This window comes from Lycium ferocissimum, chromosome 8, assembly GCF_029784015.1.
Source record: "Lycium ferocissimum isolate CSIRO_LF1 chromosome 8, AGI_CSIRO_Lferr_CH_V1, whole genome shotgun sequence".
NCBI lineage: Eukaryota > Viridiplantae > Streptophyta > Magnoliopsida > Solanales > Solanaceae > Lycium > Lycium ferocissimum.
In genome coordinates, this window is record NC_081349.1 from 35791444 (window position 1) to 35815239 (window position 23796).

The 23796-nt window shown below is 31.0% G+C and overlaps 1 protein-coding gene and 1 pseudogene across 1 annotated transcript; both read right to left on the bottom strand.

Moving 5' to 3' along the window:
- Window positions 1-11710: 11710 nt before the first annotated feature.
- On the bottom strand, window positions 11711-13507 carry LOC132066295 (F-box protein PP2-B10-like; annotated as a pseudogene).
- A 1578-nt stretch (window positions 13508-15085) lies between these two features.
- On the bottom strand, window positions 15086-16681 carry LOC132066880 (F-box protein PP2-B10-like). Its single transcript, XM_059460077.1, has 3 exons — window positions 16543-16681; window positions 16226-16311; window positions 15086-15714 (listed from the first exon to the last, which is right to left on the bottom strand). The coding sequence occupies exons 1-3, from the start codon at window positions 16543-16545 to the stop codon at window positions 15309-15311; spliced, it is 495 nt and encodes a 164-aa protein (XP_059316060.1). The 5' UTR covers window positions 16546-16681; the 3' UTR covers window positions 15086-15308.
- Window positions 16682-23796: the final 7115 nt, after the last annotated feature.

The window sequence follows — 23796 nt, forward strand, 5'->3', positions numbered from 1 at the left end:
TCTCAATACCAAACCAAGTCAAACCAAACCACTAGTCGGGTTTTTTTCTTGGTTTGATTCGGATTGTCGATTTGCTGCGGTTTGTCGGTTTTCTTTGTATACTCCTATCTGACACATGGATGGCCGTTTAAATTAGGGGCAAATCAGAGCCATAGTATAACAGTAGTAGTATAATTGAACGAAAAGTATAAGTAGGGTACGAGTAAACAATATTTGAAAGTTCAGGAATATTTTGACCCTTTTCCGAAAAAAAAAATACTAATAAGAAAAGGTTGAGGGGTATTTTACTCAATTTATTCTTAAACTTAAAAAAAATAAATTATTTCCTCACAATTTCCTAAAGTGAGATCAAAATTTGTTAAATCGAGACAAATATATTGGGAGTGTGTATATATATATATATATATATATATATATATATATATATATATATATATATATATATATATATATATATATATATATATATATATATATATATATATATATATATATATATATATATATATATATATATATATATTATATATATATATATATATATATATATATATATATATATATATATATATATATATATATATATATATATATATATATATATATATATATATATATATATATATATATATATATATATATATATATATATATATATATATATATATATATATATAAGATATATATATATATATATATATATATATATATATATATATATATATATATATATATATATATATATATATATATATATATATATATATATATATATATATATATACCATATATATATATATATATATATATATATATATATATATATATATATATATATATATATATATATATATATATATATATATATATATATATAATATATATATATATATATATATATATATATATATATATATATATATATATATATATATATATATATATATATATATATATATATATATATATATATATATATATATATATATATATATATATATATATATATATATATATATATATATATATATATATATATATATATATATATATATATATATATATATATATATATATATATATATATATATATATATATATATATATATATATATATATATATATATATATATATATATATATATATATATATATATATATATATATATATATATATATATATATATATATATATAAGACATATATATATATATATATATATATATATATATATATATATATATATATATATATATATATATATATATATATATATATATATATATATATATATATATATATATATATATATATATATATATATATATATATATATATATATATATATATATATATATATATATATATATATATATATATATATATATATATATATATATATATATATATATATATATATATATATATATATATATATATATATATATATATATATATATATATATATATATATATATATATATATATATATATATATATATATATATATATATATATATATATATATATATATATATATATATATATATATATATATATATATATATATATATATATATATATATATATATATATATATATATATATATATATATATATATATATATATATATATATATATATATATATATATATATATATATATATATATATATATATATATATATATATATATATATATATATATATATATATATATATATATATATATATATATATATATATATATATATATATATATATATATATATATATATATATATATATATATATATATATATATATATATATATATATATATATATATATATATATATATATATATATATATATATATATATATATATATATATATATATACACATATCGTGCAGCCGCCCTTCAATTAATAAAATTTAATTTTCTTTTATTGAGCCAAAACAGAACACCATTTTTACTTTCTTTTTAGCTGGGACAGAGAATTAATTAGCCTATAAAAGATCTCTTAATTTGATTTTGGAATAGGTACAAAAAATTGACCATAAGACACGCACTTATACACTCACTCTTTACATGGTGAGAACCTTGAGAAATACAAATCAAAGAAGCAGAAAAATAGTACTCCCTCGGGATCAAAAAAAGAGTTTACTTAGCTATTTGCACACCGCTTAAGAAAATGCTAACTCTTAGACAAAAATAGGTAATTTGACTAAACTATCCCTAATTAAATTGGCATTGAGATTTGATCATATAACACTTAATAGGGCCAAATATGAAAAAACAAGATTAATTCTTTTTTTATTTGCTAAGTGGACTCTTTTTTTGATTCAAGAAAAAAAGGCTAAGCGAACTCTTTTTTTTTTATCCGGATGGAGTACTATATAAGCTATCTATCACACGACACACAAATTAATTTGGACGAATGTCAATGCCCTTAACAATGAGTCCAGTCTTAACAGTAAACACATCTTTGGTATTCATCAAGCTCATTTCAACTTCACCATCATTTCCTAAGTTGTTGTAATATTCACCAAGCTTTATTTCCATCCATTCTCGTTATTTGAACCCTTTGAGAGACAAAACAGGGTAACCTTCATGACCATTTATCTCGTGTCAATAATCTTACTGTTGCAGTGGCTTTTTCAAGTCCTTTTGAGTCTTCTGTTAACTTGAACACTAAATATGCTGTAAAACTTGTCTTTTCAGTAAGTTGCTTTCTGTCTATCGTTGCAGAAATGTCGAACCAAAAAGTTTCAACAAGCTCGGCCACTTCTATACTCCATGAACAAAAATAGTTAAAAATGAGGCTCGTTATATAGGTAAAATTTCATCTGTATGCATGTCATGTGTTTGTATTTTTATTTCTATCACTTAACCATGATTAATTAATATACATTCTTATAATTATATTTAACCACATAATCATGGTAAGTTAATATGATTTGCAATAAATATTGGTTGACGGTAAGTATCTACTTTCGTGGTTAAAACAAAAAATCTACCTCGTGGTAAAAGTTTATCTGCACCTAATATTTACATCGAACTAAATATATGCATCATATGTATTTGCACATAGACTTTTATATACTTAGGCTAACTAATACTCCCTAATTTTCAGTTCATGTATGTGACTCCTATTGCCATTCTTAGCCTATTTATGAAATTAAGCCTTTTCTAAATTTGGAAAAAATTAACTTAAATTTCGCACTTAACCCTAATTAATGATAAACTTGTATAGTCAAACAGATATTATGTTACATTCAAAATCACAAACATAAAATGTCTCTTTTTCTTTCTTAAAATCCGTACACATTTAAATAAGTTTACATAAATTAAAACCAAAAAAATATATATTTACCTGATTAAATTATTTAATAATATGATTTTGGGTAAACAATGGATACAAATAAATACTTAATTATATGTTGTTGTGTGTGCGCGAGAGGGAGAAAGAGGGAGATATATACCCGGAGTCATCAAGAGAATTCCATGACAAATGCAATAATAAGATCTCTTGCGCCTATCCACATACTCTGTTGAAAGACATTATAGATTAAGAAGCATATTAGCTTAGATAGTTCTCAAAAATAAATTATAAGACCTAAAAACAAAGTAATCACAAGATAGTAAAAGGAGAAAAATAATTAATTAACACTACTAACCATCTTAATCTTTAATTGATCTTATATATCTTTCTGGCTCAATATTAATCTATCAACTCCCTTTGCTTCATCATGATATATATACTTATAGGAGAAAGGTTGTTGGACTCCATGATCAATTCCTTGAAGTTTCATTTGATACATGAGGCGGCTATGCGTAATTTTTACCTTCTAATAAATTCTTTTTTCAAGGGTCCATGACGAGAAACCTTACGCGTTTCCATAATAGCTTATCAATTAATTACAAGATTCTTCTATAGCAAGTAGTAATATAATAACGAGGGTGAGTCAACTGGGTTGTAAATAATAGATGTGTACATATATATATATATATCCACACATGCAGTGACGGAGCTGTATGTAATTAATTATCTAGAAACCAATATTTGTACTAGAAAATTTATTATATATATATACAAATATTTAGTAGTTGAACTCGGTGACTAAGAGAAGTTATGAATTTAATTATAAGTTCAGAACCCATAAGCTTTAAATTCTGAATCCATCTCGACACGCATACATCCGTATATTGTGAAAATAGAAAAAGTCGAAGATGTGTGTTTGAGCGAGATGTACGTCACCAAATCCTTTTTTTAACCCAAAAATAAGCACATAAAGTAGTGAGTCTGAGACTTTGTCAATCCATTTGGTCGAAGACTATGTCATAATTAAGTCTTAACCTCAATTGTCTCTCAGTTGCACACTTGAAGGAAAGAAAACCAAAGAATGACGATAGAAGAAATTAAAGTCGAGCAAACAACAAGTGAAGGCTACCCTTTGCCTCCACAAGCCAGAAAATGACAATAATGGTCCCTTGTGTTCAGAGGTGGATGGAGAATAAAAGTGACGAATCAATAAAATTCAAAACTTTTGAAACATAGTATAACAATATGTGTAAAAATCACTAAAAAAAAATTCAAATATTGAAATTGTAAACCATGATATTGGAAGTATAATGAGTTTATTGATAAGAATCTAAATGTATTGAACTCATTAAAATATGCTAGATGCTAGCACGGGCCCAACAATTTATGTTACAGTGAATTCCTTCAATTTTATTTTATGTGATTGGATTTTTCTTTTATATTGCTTAAGATAGAAAATTTCGTAAATAATTTAATTAAAATTTTATTTTACCTTTAATGATAGGTTTTTATAGTTATACAAATGTTAAGACATGTTTAACACCACAAGTTTTAAAAGATTGATAGTCACACATGTTGTGACATATTTAGTATGAAAAATTTAAAATTTTTTGTGTCAGACTACATAGGTTCACATAAATGTAAATGAATGAAAAATAGCTCTTGATCGGCAAGCATGGATGACAACCTATTCTACTTCTCAAGTGGCTTCTATATAGCACGACTCCTACTTTTCTTTTTATTTCGTCTAAACAAAGAATGTCCCTCTTCAATTATGAAATAATTTTATTTAATTGTTTTTGTTCCATCCATGATGACAAGCTTTAACAGTCATACAAATATTGTGACCTCTTTAAGATCATAAAATTCATTTTTTTTTTCAGCCTTCAATGGAAAGCACCTTAAATTAAGTAATAATCATCACTTCAAAATATGAATACTGGCCTGAACTCTGTTGTATTCGCTCTCACAAATGATTATCCAAACCTTGTTGCATCTAGTAGAGCCAAAAGTTTTTAATTTCTCCACTTGTGGATTAGACTGAGTACGTTGTTGTTGTTGTTGCGAGTTTTTGAATTTCCATATTCTAATTTTATTCTTTACAAAACTCCTATCTAGAAATAACATAACATATTTGTCGCATCAATGTTATTGATTAAGTTTGATTAAGAAGTTGAGTTTATATTATATTTAGGAAACATGACTTTACCAATGTTTTATATTGTGTAATATTTATAAGATTGTGTTAAGTTATAAATAAACAAAAATCAAATTAAAATTTACAATTGTAAACACACGCTACCATTTAGATAAGTAAATTAAGTTTGCTAACGGGTGGGATAGCGTTTGAACTATATATAGAAATTTCATTGAGGTAATTTTCTGGAGGAAAAAAAAAAAAAAAACGAACTGAAAATATAACAAAAAGTCAGGAAAATGAAAATATAACAAAAAGTCAGGAAAATGAAAAGCCTGTGCAACTATGTTTAATCAAAATGAAAAGCCTAGCCAATAATATTTCTTTGTTTTAGTGCATTTACAGAAATATCCTCCTGGCCCACAGTGCAAAAGATAGGGCAGGCCTGGCTTTTCGTCCTCTGTGATCAACAATAAACCGTAATAAAGACAGGAGTACAAACAAATGTTGCTAATAAATTACATGAAATGACCAAATTACCCTCTGGACAGCAAGCAATCATGACGACCTCAAGCTGCTTTAGGCTGCTAGATATATAGAGGAGAGAATATTTTGGACATGTCGCTTATGTTTGGGGACTAGTGCCCGGGCAACATGAACAAAATTGCATTATTGTATTATACATTATAGATATAAATCTATCAAAAGTCAAGACAGCTCAAAAGTATTAATTGGGCTGAGATGTCTCATTCTATCTGCACAAAGTAGAAGATTTGGGGGAACATCACCAAGTAGTAGAATATCATGCCATAGGAGATATAGGCGAGCTGCAACATTCTTCAAGAACACTATCTGCAAGACTCCTTACCTGCAAGGCAATATGATCAACTGCGTCATATGAATAAACAGATTAAGACAACGTAATTGGTCTAAGAACTTCTGTTAAGTTATTTTGGCTGAAACCAATTTACAAAGCTACATTGACTTATTGATTGTCCACAGCCCCCTATAATCCTACTTGCAAAATGAGAAATGAGCACATGGAAGGACCTGTTAGAACTCTGAAATGCAAAACGAAATGATAAAAGTGAAGACCCCCGTCAATCAAAAATTGAGGAAGTAATACACATTTTCTCTCACTTGGTCATTCTTGGGGTATAGAAAGAGGTAGACTTAGAAAACTTGAACAAGTAAAAGTAACTCAAAAAAGGAAAAAGAGGAGATAGTTATTTTTAAAAAAAGCATCCTCAAGGAGAAGATCAATCAAAGCAGACCCCTATTCAAGGCCTAGCATAGAGTACACAAGTGAAAAGTACAGCCACATCTCATGTTCAGCTTTTTGTTCCAAAGCCTAATCCCATTTTTGTACATGATACAACATACTACTAAGAATTATACATTTCAATAACTGAGAACCTATTTTGTAAATAAACGAACTTCACATCATCGATCACCAGCAATTGTTTATCTTACCCAAGGATATTAGAATTTGAGAGTATCCTTAACTTTTGACTCTGTTGCCTTGGAGAGATTGAAGAAAACTATTATTAAGGCATAAAAGAGGTGAACTCATTAATTATAACATCGAATCCCAAAGAGTAATTTGTGTAAATTTCCAATCAACTTAAACAAGTCTTCATTGGCTTAAGAAGCATCGCTCCAATTGTACTCAGATCCTTACTAAATACGTAAAATTTATATGCATTTATTCACCTTAGCTTACAAGAAAAGCAGATTAGTTAAAATAACAATCACATGTGGCCTTCTGTAAACTATTAAATTAAGTGAACTCTTTAAGTGGACTTGGTTTGTAAAATATTAAGTCGCTAGACCACTGTCAATGAGTAGATGGATTTTATTGCAATATTTAACTTTCTTTCTTGCGGCACATCTAGTCCAACACTCAATAATGAGAAAATGGTTTTCCCAAGCACGTAGTTAATGCCCTTTATTTCAGTACCAGGTTGTAGAGAGGGTGGAAATAGTTTGTCACCTTTCTTGTTGTAGTAAGCATGAATATCAGTCAATGTAGTGCAGTACTGCAAGTGCAATTTTTTATCACTACTATGTATGTTTACAATTAATGTCTCTCCTACATCTGCCATCTCTATCTCTTCATCCTACATAAAAAAGATACATAATGTATTTTAATCCACATATCATCGAGACTGAAAGTGTAGATCCACTTAATTACCACAAAGATTGGCACAGCATAGTTAGTTGTGACCTTATAATCTTCTACACCTAATGATGCGCCGTTCTGATTCATTTTTATTAGATGTTGCTTGGACAGGTGGATTTGTTACCTGTTGAAGATAATAGTATAAACATCTCAAATGGAATGTAGCTGAAGACGAATCTTGTCGAAAAATTTACCTTGACTGTTGATTGCTGCTGCTTGTTAGCTGTTTGCACAGCATAGTTCATGAAGGAGGAAGAATGTTCCATACTAATATAAAAGAAGGCAGACCAGATGATATGTATTTGACAATAAGAATTATCTCAACCAAGAATTAGAGTCAGACCGTCTGACTGGTCAGTCGATGAATCGGAATGGGAGCATTGCTAGCCACTTCTGCATTCTTGCTAGAAATAATTGGAAAGATAAAAATTGTTAATGAATTTTAGAGAAACCGGATATCCTGTAACCAAAACAATTCAAGAGTTTGGTCAGCTCTTAGTCATTTCTGTTTTGTACTTTATAAGGGTAAGCTAAAACCGAATGTGTACATACATATCTTTTGACATTTGTCCCATTACCAATTCTTTTGAAATATCTTATCTTACTAACATAAACAAGCCTTACTCTATGAGAGGGAGCAAGAAACACAAAATTTAAATAACAAAAGCAGCAAGTTATGAAAGAGAATAGTGGTACCAATTTCAAGTCTCAGTAAAATAACATTATCTTTTTCTAATTTTCCACTATATAGTATTCTATTCCAGAAAGCATATATTCATGCCTTTACTGCACACCAAAAAATGGATTCCGCAAAAAAGGAAGCAGAACCTTGATAGTACCAATTCACATCACAGTAAAATCTCAATACCTGTATGTCACGCGATGCAGCCAAGCAAGATGTGTGCAGTAAAATGAGCCATTCAGAAGATCAATATATTGAGTGAATAGTATGTTCTGCTGCAGCCAATTTCAAAATGATAAGCATCGCATCCAGCTCGCAAGCGTATAAAAAAGAAGAAATTCGAAAACCTCCCAACAGCAAGGCTAAATAAAATTGGTGGACTTGCTTATTCCAAACAAAATGAGCCAGAATTATTATCGAACACCTTTGTTACCCAAGGTTCAGGTGGTATTTGCATTTTGTTATGTCTTCAGCTTTCCATGTAGAAAAACTAAATTTTCTCTTTTTCTGCTGAGGAAACAAATATTGATTGTTTTAATGTTATTCTTCTTCTTTTTTGTTGGAGGAAGCACTGGGAGAAACAAAAGCCAAAAAGAATTTTTAGAAGTCTGCACTTCTAAGAATTCTAACAGCGATGGCTTATTTCATTCTTTCTCCTTCTCTCTCTCTCTCTCTGTGTCTCATTCTGTCGAAGCAAATAAGCTCTCTCACAATAAGATTTATAGCGAATTAGGGTTGGGAATTAAATTTGATTCCTGCTTTTTCAATTTGCGCTATACATCAACCTCTAGTTCATGTTTCAGTCAACTCGGAAGATGCAAAGGGGTGCAAAATTTTATTCAACCAACTTCAGAAATCCCAAAGAAGCCCAAAATCGACTGAAGCAAACAGCAGCACCCAAACAACAGTGAATACAATGGGGAGCTTAACCAATTCGGTGTAACGCTCGCTCAGCGAGTACTTTTTCAAGCTTGTCGGTAGTAACATCGATTCACAACAGGGAAAAAACAAAAACATGGTCCCGGAAGGGAAGTGTAATGCAAATTACAGTATTTCCAAGTAGTTTCTTCCATCCCTATGTTGATTAAGCAATTTCATAGCGACTCGACAGAACAGAAACAGAAATTAAAAATCAGTCTAATAATATAGCCGTAGCGACATAAAGCTCAAGCCTAGTAAAAGCAAGAGAGAACGCCGAAGAAGAAGAAGAATGTAACCAAGAATTCCGATAAAGCAATAAGAACGATGATTCCCAAAGACCAACCCGAAAGCAACAATCGAATGACCGAACTACAATGTCCAGTTTGGGTTCAAGTAATCCGAAACTCACGTGGCCTCTTAGGTCTCAACCTGAACCATTCCAATAAGTCTCAAATGATAAAACAACTTGTACAAAGTCTCAAAACATAAATTGAGGCATAAATACTCAAAACGCAAAGCTATTTTTGGTCGGACAATCTGAATTTAAGAGCGTTGTAATAGAGCCCAAAAAGATTAGTAGTTTGTTCTTTCGGGCAATACCTCTAACTCAAGTTCGGATGCAGTTAACGAACACAAATCCATTCTTAATGCACTTTGAAAGACTTATAACACTTTTAAGTCAAGGATAAACCATGAAAACAGCGAAGTTGAACACGAAGAACAGAGGTGTAACAATTAATCACCAATTAGCTTAAAATTTTAGGCGAAAGTAAGTTAAATCTTCCATGCAAGATTCAAAACGCAGAAGAAAACATTCTTCAAATTAAAACTCAACGCAATTTTAAATCTAAATAGCAGTGATAATCAGAAAAGATGGAAGAAGAAAGGGGAAACAGAGAAAAAACCTTAACTAATTAGGTGTTTTGGTCTCCTTTACTAAACGTGATCACTTTTAGTTTTCATCAAATATTTAATCTCTTGTTGTTAGAATTAACATGAATTATGAACAAAAAAAGAATTCAACATGAACTCACTTTTGGAAGCGGAATGTTTACATTTTCTGTTATTTTGGTCTATTTTTGGAGTCTGGTATAGTTTTTAAGGTGTAATTTCTGCTCTCTTTTTTTATGTATATCTGGTGCGGTTTAATTGTGTTGCTGTTTTCAAAGATTTAACGAGAAATTTCCTAGTGATATGTTTAAATATATTTTTCATAGTTCTCATAAAATATAGCAGCCAGAATTTGTTAATTTTAACTGAGAGAAAGTGAGCTTACTATGTAGCAAATTTAGAGGACTAGCTAGGACTACTCGGGAGTATATTTGAGGAAACGTTTTGAACCTATCTCTAACATAAGAATTATTTTTTGTCATTTTCTCCCCACGGGAGGTAAATTTCATCAGCTTTACTTGATTCAAGGGTCTATCGAAAATAGCTTCTCTACCTACCAAGGTAGGGGTAAGGTCTGCGTACATTTTACCTCCCACAACTCACTTCGTGAGGTTACACCGGATGTGTTGTTGTTGTAGACGGTAAATTTCATATGTCATACCGAACTAATAGTTTTTGGCGTTGTTTGTCTGGATATATATATTTTATGCCTACTATAGCGAAATACCGTTTTAGAGAAAATATAATAAATGAAAAATCAGATTCGAAAATCTTGCCGATATTATAAAATGTAATTATAGAAGATGGTTATTATAGAGAGGTTAACTATAGCACAAAAGTGTTTAAACTGAATTTTGCAACTAAAATGTATTTAAACTATACAAATATATAACGAAAAATATAACTCACTGGAAATATGAATATTGACTATTGAATTTAAATTCCCAATAAAAAAATATATATACAAATTATTTACAAACTCAGTTCACACAAAATATATCAACCCTTTTTTATTACTACATAATTTTCAAAGAATAAGCCAGTTTGAGGGAAGTAAAAACATGTGGTATATGATGGAAAAGTTCCATGAAAAGTTACTATGAGAAAAACACTTTGTTAAAAGTGGGTGAGTGCTACACCAAAGCCAAGAGAAAGTATTATTGACAAGAATATTATTTTCTTGTTCCCTTACTTTGATTTTAGCACAATGTTCTTAATTAAGTTTGTTCGCGAGTTTCGTTGATCAAGGAGTTGATAGCAACGATTGACCTCGATATGGATAGGCATCCATAGAGTCTTTACACTATTAAAGAAATTTTGAATCACGACTCTTTTTACCTGGTTTATCTTGAAACCCATCTTTGAGATGTAAATAAATTTTAAACACAAATTAATTAGTTCAGAATTTTATATTCTTATCTTCCGATATGTGTTGTAAACACTGTACAAATCTTACATATATAGTAATATGTGTGGTTGCCAAAAGGAATACTTTGTAGGAGAAAATCGCTTACATAGATAATATTCTCATATGATGTATTTTAGAACTAATAGAAATCTTTCACCAAAAATAAATAGAACTAATAGAAATCATAGAATTAAGCTCTCATTTTGCCTTCGATCAACGTACAAAAGATCAACCATAAGACCTGCACCAATTACAAGCTGCTCAAACTCTTAGCGAGCATAGAGCACTTGATAAAACATGAAATCAATAGAAAAAACAAACACAAGAAACATGTGGAATAGAAATAAAGGCCCCACTGGCCATAGATATACATCCATAGGCTCAATTATATCAAATTGAGCACCACTTATATCAATTTGGACGAATATCAATGCCCTTAACAATAAGGCCAGATTTCCATTTATTGTCGTCGGTTTCCCACAACCCCATTTCCACTTCACCATCTTCACCTAAGTTGTTGGAAAACTCACCAAGTTTCATTTCCATCCAATCATCACTTCGAAGATGTGGGAATATCCCACATTCACCTTCTTCCTTTTACTTTGAGAGGAAACAGTATAACCCTCACTACCAGTTCCCTCTGGTTTTTCCTTCACAAATCTAACTGATGCAATTGCTCTTTCAAGTTCTTGTGGTTCATCTGTTAACTTGAACACTAGGTATGCCGCAAAACTAGTCTTTGGAGTAAGTCGTTTCACGTTTATCTTTCCACATATGTCAAGCCAACAAACGCTACAAAGCTCAGCAACTTCCACACTGCAGCACAACACAATATATATTTAAGTGAGTCAAGAGTCAGCTTGAGTGAAAACACCACCAAAGGACGTGGTGCAGCGGATGGGTTGTTACTCTCTTAACCAGAGGTCTCGGATTCGAGCCCTGGGTATCGAAAAATCCTTGATGGGGAGCGCTTCTCCCCGAATGGGGCCTTACGCTGCGCGAATTCGGGCTCCAATGCGGATACCCGACGTCGGGTGGGAAACCAAAAAAAAAAAAAAAATTAACCGGAAACAATCTCGCGATCTACCCCAGTTACGTATATTTTACCTTTCCCAAACCTCATTTGTGAAATTACACTGAAAGACATTGTTGCCGCTGTAGTCAAGAGTCATGCATATAGATGCACTTGCCATAGCAAAAAAAAAATTGAAAGGCCAAAAATACTCTTATAGGCTACTTGTGCCCTCCGGTAAATTTCAGTAGCAATTATACCCATCCGTTTAATTTTGAGACCACATCTATCCTTACTACTACCAGCCCTCCACACAAGTTGTCACACCTATTTTAATGTAATAGTAATTGATGACGTGGCTGTCCAACATAAAAAACAGTCTCAACTTCCTTAATTTTCTCCTCTAAATTACTAACTAGAAATCTATTCATTTCTACCCTTACTACTAAACAACCTTCCACACAAGCTATCACACCTATTGTAATATTATATAATTGATGATGTGGCTGTCCAACATGAAAAAAATGATACTCTCAACTTCATACTTTTCTCCTCTAAGTTATTACTAACTGAAAATCAATTATATTGATTTGGTTTTGTTTTAATAATAATAAAAATTGATTATATTGGTTTGATTTTGATTTTAACCAAAAATCAACATAAACTGAACAATGAATACCCCTATTTTTAAGCAGACCAAATACCTTTTAAGGAGTATAAAGAGAGAGAGAGAGAGAGAGAGACCCAGATTCATGAAGATAATTCCATGTCCAATACGAAGGATTGTCCACCCATGTAATTGAAAGCTCTATTACGCTAATCCACACACTCTGATTAATTAAGATGCATGTTAGGGTGTTTAATTTTTTAGTATACTTAATGAAGCTTTAATCAAAGAAATCTTCACTGACAAGATTGGCAAATCACTATGTCACCTTTCAGTGTAAACGTTAGGGAATTTATTCATGTTCCTTAATTAACACTTTAGTTGTTAAAGACAATTTTCAAAACTCAAATATAAGACAGAAAATGAAAGTTATAATCACAAGATAGTTGGAAGAATGACTATTATTAATGAGAAGAATAACTTACCATCTTTCTTTTAATTGTTGCTATGAAATGATGCTGAATCTATATATCAAACTCCCTTTGCTTCATCATGATATATATACTTATAGTAGAAAGGTTGTTGGAGTAGTCCATTAGTTCCTTGAAGTTTCATTTGATACATGAGGCGGCTATGCATAGTTTTGACCTTATAATAAAATATATTTTTAACATCAATTGGTGTAATTTTAATTGGACTGATTGATTTTAAAAAGTATTCTTTCAAGGTTCAATAAGGAGAAATCACAGGCTGCCACCGCGTTACCAGAATATATGAGTAATCAATTACAAGAGGGTGGGTTCAATTGGGTTGTAAAGGATACCCATATCCACACAGGCAAGCATATATTGCTAGTTGCTAGAATAGAGAAAGTAGGAGATGTGTGTGTTTGATAGAGATAGAAATGTAAATGTCCAAATACTTTATGACCCAAGAAGAAGCCCATCAAGGGTGTGTTTGGTAGGAAGGAACCGATTTTAATTCGTCCAATTAAAAGGTGAGTTAGTGTCACTACGAGAAACAAAGACTTTTCCTGCCAAGAATCAGTGGGAAATTAGTGATGAAAACATGATTTTCCACCTCATTTCCACCGAACACCAATTTTAAAACACATGTTGGAAAATGTTCCTATAAACGTAGCTGGTAAAACTTCTTAATTTTTTTCTAAAACACTACTATTTTTCCGTTTCTTACGGAAGTGGAAATAGGCATTGAACATTTTTCAGTGAAAAAATAGTAATTTTCTAGTAGTATGTGGGTTAAATATGTAGCTCAAATTGGCTCATATAAATCTTTAATTATAATATTTTTATATTGTATATCTATAATAAATAGTAACTCTTGTTATTAATCGTGTTTACCAATTAAACAGACTGTAAGAAAACAAAGAAAGAAACCACAATTTCATAAGAGTTCGGCGGGCCAGACTATAAATCATTGTTTAGCCATCTTGATCTAGTTTTTCTCAGTTCAAGTAACTTTTTGGGCGAATTACTGAGTTTTCTTTTGCGCAGATTGCCCTTCAATTTTTGTCCCTCAAATTGGTGGTCTTTAATTTTTCCTCTTCGCTTTGAAAATACCTTGAGATTTCGGGTTCGAAACTCCGCTTAGTCAAAAATTCATAAGGCAAAGTTTGGCTATAAATTTTCATGCAAACTCTGCCTTGCATTTTTTTTTTTTTTAAAAAAAATTCTGATAGCGCAGGAGTTCAAACCTGAAACGCAGGAGTTTTTAGCGAAGGGCAAAAATTAAAGACCAGCAATTTGAGGGACAAAATTAAAGACCACCGCCAAATAAGGGAATCATGCAAATGGCCCGTTCATTTACTAATTCAACCCATTTAACCTGTCCAAACCGCTCATTCAACACCCCTAATCCCAACTAGCATCAAAGTCAATGGCGCTTGACCTCAGCAAATACAGAACACCATCTAACAAGTAGAAGCCATGAAAACTCTTATTTTGAATTCGAAATTGGGTAGAAAACACACAAAGACATGCACTATTCAAGCTTCATCACTCTTACACGACATAGAGAGACTTGATGAAAAGAAGCCATAAACGACACAAATTAAAAGACCAACAAAACGGAAACAACGAGTAGAGAACCACATCGAAAATGGTAGTACCACTTAAACATAGAGATCAGGACAGGACTCTATTTAATTTGGACGAATATCGATGCCCTTAACAATAATGCCACATTTCCAATTAGGATTTTTGATCTCCATCAATCTCATTTCCACTTCACCATCTTCACCAAAGTTGTTGAAAAATTCACCAAGCTTTATTTCCATCCAACCATCACTTCGTAGGTGTGGGAATATGCCATTTTCTCCTTCTCCTTTTGCCTTAGAGAGGAAAACAGTGTAGCCCTCTTCATCAGTTCCCTCTGCTTTTTCCTTCACAAATCTTACTGATGCAATTGCTTTTTCAAGTTCGCGATGATTATCTGTTAACTTGAACACTAAATACGCCGAATAACTTGTCTTTTGAGTGAGCCGTCGTGTGTCTATCTTTCCTCGAATGTCGAGCCAACAAACATTGAGAAGCTCAGCCACCTCCGTACTGCATGAGAAAAAAGAATCAAGTCCGCATGTGAATAGTCTAAGAAGATTTAATATTGTAAACAGGACTAGGGTTTTGTATAATTATTGGGTCGGTAATATTTTTCTGTATTTGAATCGCAATAAATATTTTGGTGTGCACGAATGGATGCAACTTTTTTATAGGTTCAACTGAATTTAATATTCTTACACGAAACATACAAATCTACAAAAATTTAAGTGGATATTAGATTCTATGTCAAAAATTTAATATATTTTCGTAAGTGGGAGTTTAGGGAGGATGGGGGCGTATGCAGACCTTTCCCTGCCATTGTGTCGAGGCTGTTTCACATAGACCCTCAACTCAAGAAAATCATTTTTCAAAAATGGTTTAAAGAAATGCAAGAGTTAAATTTTAAAAATTGAAACCGTTAAAATTTAATTCTAGATCCGCCCCTAAAGCTATGATTCTTGTTTGAGAAAAACAAAAAGTCATTTTTTATTTTAACTGATTCAAGGATGGGAGCACATACCCAGAGTTGTGATTGTAGTTCCAAGTCCAATGCTCAGGATTGTCCGCCCATTCAATTGATAGCTCTCTTGCACCTAACCATGCACTCTGATCAAAGACAATGTTGTTAAAATACATTAATTTGAACAACAAAGGAAATAAATAAATCTTGATATCTATGAATAAACTTCTTTCCTGGTCATTCTAACTATCCATCTATTTGTTTCTCTAATATTTAATTGCAACAACAAATATAAAGCAGTTCTTCATGTTTCTTAACACTTGAGTTGTGAGAAAAAATTTTAAAAACCAAGTAGACTAAGAATGAGAAGTACGTACCATCTTTCTTTTATAGCTTTGAAACTCTTTTATCTATTTGGCTCAATGTATGAAAAATCCTTTGCTGCATACCGATTTATACGGGGAAAGAAGGTTGCTCAAAAGTTACATTTAGCTAGTAAGTTCTTACTTAGCAATTAAGCTATATACCAGCCAAGTCATGTGACACAAGCTCACGTTGAAAACACACAATACTCGAAATGTTAAATATACAGTTTTTTGGTCGCATTCCAAGATACTCCGAAAAAGACAAAAGAATTAAGTGTGAACATCGCATTAATATATTGGTCAAGACCTCGACATCTCGAAACCACTCCCTCGTTAAACGATAAAAGAATCTGCCAATCCACTTATTATGATCAGGAACTTTTTATGTTTTTTTTTTTTCTTGAGATGTCCCGTATTCATATTGGAACCCGATTATATTTGATTCCGCGATGGGTATAATCTATTTCTAGGGGAAGTGCTCTCTACTAAGGGGTTTTCCAAACTCATAGCTTGAACTCATAACCTCGGGTTAAAGGAAGAGTAGCCCCAAACTCTGCACCAGATCCTTTGGTGGTAGGAACTTTTTATGTTACCATTGATTGAGGGGAACGTTTTCGTGCTCCATTTTATTACTCCACCCGATTCATAATAAGTGTCCACTTAATTTTTTTATTTGGGTTTAAAATAAGTGTTCATTTATATAATCAAGAGGAAATTAATTAATTCTTTCAAATTTATCCCTATTTAGTTAAGTGAGATCAAGAAATTAAATGAATTAGGTAGTTTTTGATTAAGGATAGTTTAATCAAAATACCTTATGTTTTTCTAAGAGTTAGTATATATTTTCTTTAAGGACATGTTAAAGGTGAAGTGGACAATTATTTTGAACCGGAGGGAGATTATATATATACTCCTAGCCTTTTTAATTTTGTCTGGAATAGTTATTTTGAATTTGGTTTTTAGAAGATATCAGTTTTTTTTTTTTTTTTTTTTTTTTTTTTAAAAAAATTATCCTTGTCTAATAAATGATTGAACAAATTTCTAAAAGAATTTTACAATTTCCTATGCATAGATTAAAGATGAGAGATAAAGGGTCTTTCAGTCAAACACTCACTTCGTTCACTTTTGTTTGTTCACTATGATTAAAAAAAAATTGTCACCTATAGCATATTAAGAGAAAAATAATTTTATTTTCCTGTTTTACCCTTAACGTTAACTACAATTCCTCAAATCATTTTCCAAGTTCATTAAGATCATACACCAATTAATACAGATATTATGATTAGATGTGCACTTCATTTATTATTTATTAAGGGAGCACAAAGTATATTGGACAAGTAAAAGTAAACAGAGGGAGTAATATTCATAATTAATGTTTTTAAGTAAATTTTCTTAATGGGGCGTGCAAACTTTTAAAACTTACGCAATATGGTCTCTTTTACTTGTCATGTTTGCATTTTGATTGTCCCTTAAAAAAATATTAATTAAAAGAATGATTTAACTAAATCACACTTTTTTACTCTCTCCGTCTCAAAATATTTGTAGCATTTTTTATTTACACACCCATTAAGAAAGCATTTATGAGGATAACATTTTGACTATTTTACCCTCATAATATATTTCGTTATGTTCTCTCTTCTCAATAAATATTTACTCCATTAATGATGAAATCTCTTAAATTTTGATATGTGAACTCACAAAATCAGCCCATTGATGTAATTAATACATGGGTAAAATGAAGAAAAAAAAACTACTTAGTTTTATCTTGGATAAATAAAACGACAAATGTTTTTAGACGAATATTTTTTGTAAGGACGACAAATATTTTGAGACGGAGGGAGTATTATTTGATCTCAATTTAAAGCTGCACTCTTCCTTTCACCAAATTAGAGTAAATGTAAAGGCGGAAAGATAATAAAATTTGTCTTGATTTTTTAAAATGACAAGTGTTTTAGATCAATTACTTTTATTCCAATTGTTTGTTGTCCAACACATAAAGACCATCTTAACAAATCAAGAGTGAATCAATTAATTTCTTAAATGTTACTCTTATCATTAACTAACAATTTTTCAAACTTATTGAATACTAGCAGCCAAATTTAGTTTTTCAAAGAATGTTAATAAGGATAACTTAATAAATTTAACACATACTCCTTCCGCCTTAAATTATCTGTTGTGGTTACTAAAAATAGTTGTCTCAAATTATTTGTCATTTTATAAGTTCAAGACACAATTAATTATTTTTCCTCATTTTACCCGTAATAGATATTCTGTCATTAATGAAGATGATACATAAATAAAGTAAACATTTAATGGAGTGAGATCATAACTTAGACACAAATAAGAGTAAAGTTATTCTAATACTCCTCCTAATCAATATTTTTGAAGGAGCGTGGAAAATAAAAATAAAAAACAAGATACGACATATAGTTGACACGGAGGGAGTAAAAGATATTTTCTTAACGGGGAAGCAAATTACAAACAAACAAGTTAAAGGAAATAAAATAACTATTACGGAGTATTAAGTATGACAATTAAAAAGGACCGGAGAGATAACTTATATAGGACGGGAGGGAGTATTATATATTTGTTGAATTTTACGCGATTAAATAATGGAGTAGAAATTTAGAATATAGTTCGTCCAATCTTAGTACTCCTTGTTTACTGTAGGTAAGTGGACACACATGTACAACTATTTCTTTTTGTTGATTTATACTAGCATTATTTATTCCTAACAATCTCCCTCTTGAATCTTGATATTAGGTGCAGAATCTATTGCACACACAAGAAAAAGTATAATCCTAATATGGACAAGTTCATTTGGTCCCTTACAAACGGCTTTGCAAGTTAAATAGCACTCTACTTTTTCCGTCTTATTTTATGTGACGTAGCTTGATTGGACGAAAAATTTAAAAAAAAAAAAAAAAAAAAAAAAAAAAAAAAAAAACAGAAAAAAGAAATTTGGATATTGCAATCTTAAACATGCCGTGAGATTTCTATTAACAAAATGAGAAATAGCAAGTAAGGAAGGAAGAAATAAAAGAACATACACAGTAATCATAAGCATAATAATAAACAAAAAGATGTTACATCAAACGATCTTCAAGTGCTCAGTGCTGACCTAGATATAAATTTTGTAACTTCTTTCTTTCTCATAAGTATTTTTTGGAAGGTAGAGTCTCTTATCTTCTCTGGAAGTTGAAAATCATGCTTAAATCCAAAATAACGCCTTAAGAATTGTTCCACATTTTCTTCATCGGTAAGATTGCTATGAAGGACTTAGGTGATCTTCATTATTTTCTTAGTATTCAAGTTGTTCGCTCTTCTCATGGACTTCACTTATCTCAGCAAAAGTATATATCCGATATGCATAGCGGATCCAGGATTTTGAGGTTCCGGGTGCCACACTATTTTAGACTTCGAATTGATCTATTTTGAGCTTCGATTCGGGTTATTCGTTTTTTTTCGATTCTATTATTCATTTTTGGTGTATATAGACAAACTGATTACCAAACTATTTTGTTCTTTGATTTGATTTTTTTAGCTTCCGTTCCGGTTATTCGTATTTTTAATTTATATAGACAAGTCGGCTAAACGGAATAATTTAATAATTATGACAATTTTGAACAAAGCATAAAACTTCAATAGTATTACTATATCAAAAAAATAAAAATATTATTCATCTATAATTCTCCTCGACGAATTTTCATATTCTGGAGCTATCGTCTAACTCAATCAAGAATATATAATGAAAACTAGAGCTAAAATTCATTGTTAATGCATATTTAGATGCTCAAAACATAAACTTAGTGAACACTACGAATACTATAAAAACAGAAGCAAGAATTAATTAAATTTAAAAATTCAATAAATACTCAAAAAAAAAAAAAAAAAAAAAAAGAGAGTCCGTAGCAAATAAAGAAAAAGAAAGAGAGAAATGTGGAAACAAGGAAACGAAAGAAAAGAAGAAGCAAAATAGAAAGAGAAAAAGAAGAAAAAAGGAGAGCAAATATCGTGTAGTTTTTAAATGTAGATAACAGTAGTTTTTACCAAAAAATGTAGTACGCCTGGATTCGATTCCGTGCGTTTTGTGCGGAAAATCTGGGCCTTTACCAATGGCACCAGCCAACCATTTGTCAACACGAGTGCCAAGTGATATATCTCTACTATATCATATATAAACACACAAATATATATATACAAGGTTTCGATTGGGTGTGCGGGTGGCCTGACACTCTCCCTACCCGCCCCCCCCCCCGGCTTAGTAGTTCCGCCCCTGTCGATATCCTTCTTAAGTTTCATATGCATATATGCAAACCCGTTCGTACCCCTATTGCTTCTCGTACTTCTATATCACTTACGGATGGTGAATTACTTTTAGATCCTATTGAATATAGGAGTATTGTTGGTGCTCTTCAATACTTGATTATGACTCGTCCAAATATTGCCTATGCTGTTAATATTGTTTCTCAATTTATGCATGCTCCTCATACAACTCTTCTGCATTGTGTGAAGCCTATTTTCAGATATTTGCAAGGCACCATCACATATATATGGACTGTTCTTACGTGCCTCTTCTTTTACTTCTTGCCTATTCTGATGCTGATTGGGATGGTTGTCCTGATAGTGGTCGCTCTACCACCAGATTTGCTGTGTTCTTGGGCTCCAATCTTATATCTTGGCGTGCAAAGAAGCAACCAACCGTTTCTAAGTCTTCTACAGAGGCCGAATATAGAGTTATTGCTTATACTGTTGCTGAGACCGCTTGGATTCATCATATACTTTGTGAGCTTAGTCTTTTTTTTTTTTTGCGTGAACCAATTCGTGTATTGTGTGACAACGTCAGTTCCACATATATGTCACGTGAAAATGTCAGTTCCACATAGATGTCACGTAACCCAGTGTTTCATGATCGCTCAAAGCACATTGATGTTGATTTCCACTATGTTTGTGACAAAGTTGCTCAGGGTGATCTTGTTGTTCAATATGTCCCTACTTGCTCACAACTTGCTGATATTTTTATATATGAAAGGATTACCTTCATCTCAGTTCTGTCTTTTACGTGACAATTTGAACGTCATCTCTGCCGGTCCAGATTGAGGGGGTGTATTAGGACCCTTATTGTATTTAGACTTTTACTGTACTTATCCCATAGATAACATTCTTATCTCATGTACTTATCTATACATGTATATTATAAATAGAAGTTACTGTGGCTCTTAAATTACCGAGCCATTCACCAAAACTCTCTCAAACTTCACCATCTTCTCTAAAGTTGTTGAATAATTCACCAAGTTTTATTTCCATCCAACCATCACTTCCTGTATGTGGGAATATGCCATTTTCTCCTTCTCCCTTTGCCTTAAGAGAGGAAAACGGTGTAGCCTTCTTCGTCAGTTCCCTCTGCTTTTTCCTTCACAAATCTTACTGATGCAATTGCTTTTTCAAGTTCGCGATGATTATCTGTTAACTTGAACACTAAATATGCCGAGTAACTAGTCTTTCGAGCTATTCGACTTGTGTCTATCTTTCCTCGAATGCCAAGCCAACAAACGTTCAGAAGCTCAGCCACTTTTGTACTGTACGAGAAAAAAAAATCAGGTTCACACGTGAGAAGTCTAACAAGATTTAATATAATAATAAACAGATCTCTTCGTCTTTTGTGTGATTTTTGGGGAATAATATCTTGTGTGTTTGAAATTGCAAATTAAAATATATGCCTGAGTAGGCCGAAGTGATGCAGCCTTTTTCAATAAGTTCATTTAAATATGTGTTAAAGTCAAATTAAGCAAAGTACAGTGTGTTTTCTCTAACTGTTTAAGCTTTAGGTTAGACGATTGCGCATTTCCACATTATTTTGGGCTTGAGTCTAATGTTTTCCATTATCAAAAAGAATTTTTAAGCGTTTGGCATGAGTAAGAATCAGGCTCACAACACATGAGGAGGCTTGATGAGTCGGTCACACACTTTTATAAGCCTACTAAAATTTTGATCCAATAATGTCATGAAATGTTCAGGGTTTTTTAAAAAAAGACAGCCCGGTTTACTAAGCTCTCGTCATGGGCGGGTACGAGAGGAAGAGCCGCGGACCACATGTGTCTATTGTACGCAGCCTTACCCTATATTTCTACAGGAGATTGTTTCCAAGTCTCGAACCTGTGACCTCCTCACCGTCACATGGAGACAACTTCGAAATGTTCAGGTTAAGAATCTCGAAAGTGTACTCATTAAAATTAAAATTTCTGAATCTACCTCTAACGATACAATACTGATTTGTGAAGAAGTGACTTCAATATCTTTAGTTTAACTGATTCGAGGATGAGAGAGATACCTAGAGTTGAGAATGTTCCAATCCAGTGCTCAGGATTGTCCGCCCATTCAATTGAAAGCTCTCTTGCACCTAACCACGCACTCCAATAATTAACCACAATATACATAAACCATTAGTCGAGGACAGAATACAATGCAATACAAAACTCAGATACTACTACACTATAAAAATTAATCATAATACAATTAAAGTAAGGCTCATGAGAAAGAATAACTTAGTTACCATCTTTCTTTTATGATGCTCTCATCTTTTTGGCTCAATGTACGAAATTCCTTTGCTACATAATGATATATATAGGCAGAAGGTGGTTCAAAAGTTACAATTACCTAGTAAGTTCTTACTTAGCAATTAAGGTATACACCAGCCAAGTCATGTGAGGGGAGTTCACGTTGGAAACTCACAATACTCGAAATGTTTAATTTGCAGCTTTTTGGTCGCATTCAAGATATTGTGAAAAAGACAAAAATTTAAGTGTGAACGTCACATTAATATATGGTCATGAGTCTTCCATTAAACGATATTCTTCCCCTCATTTTTACTTGTCATGTATTGACTTGACACTCTTATTAAGGAGTCAAAAATAAAATGATAATTTTATTATATCACTCCTAATTATTGTTAAGTAATAATGATTGAAATCGATTACATTTACCAGAAAAATTGTGTAGCTAACTAATTGAATATTGGGTTCCGAAAACTTCACGTATTCCCCATAAAAAATAATTCTGAAGCCAAATTTTTCATATCTTTTCATCATATACAATTTTTAAAAATTTCAACCTTTTATCCACAATATTGGAGCCTTCAGCTCTAACATTTGCAGAATTTTTAAGTATTTTTTTGAATACTTGTGTATCAATGTCTTTTTTGTTTCTCTCTCCATTTCTTCAAAATGTTCTCAACATAACAGCTGCTAAATTAGAGAATTTGTGTTA

What these genes read in the sequence shown, in the direction of transcription:
- LOC132066880 (XM_059460077.1), bottom strand. An exon ending in AACTACAATCACAACTCTGG is followed by an intron (nt 15,715 to 16,225) that starts GTATGTGCTCCC and finishes TTTCTCATGCAG; the next exon opens with TACGGAGGTGGCTGAGCTTC.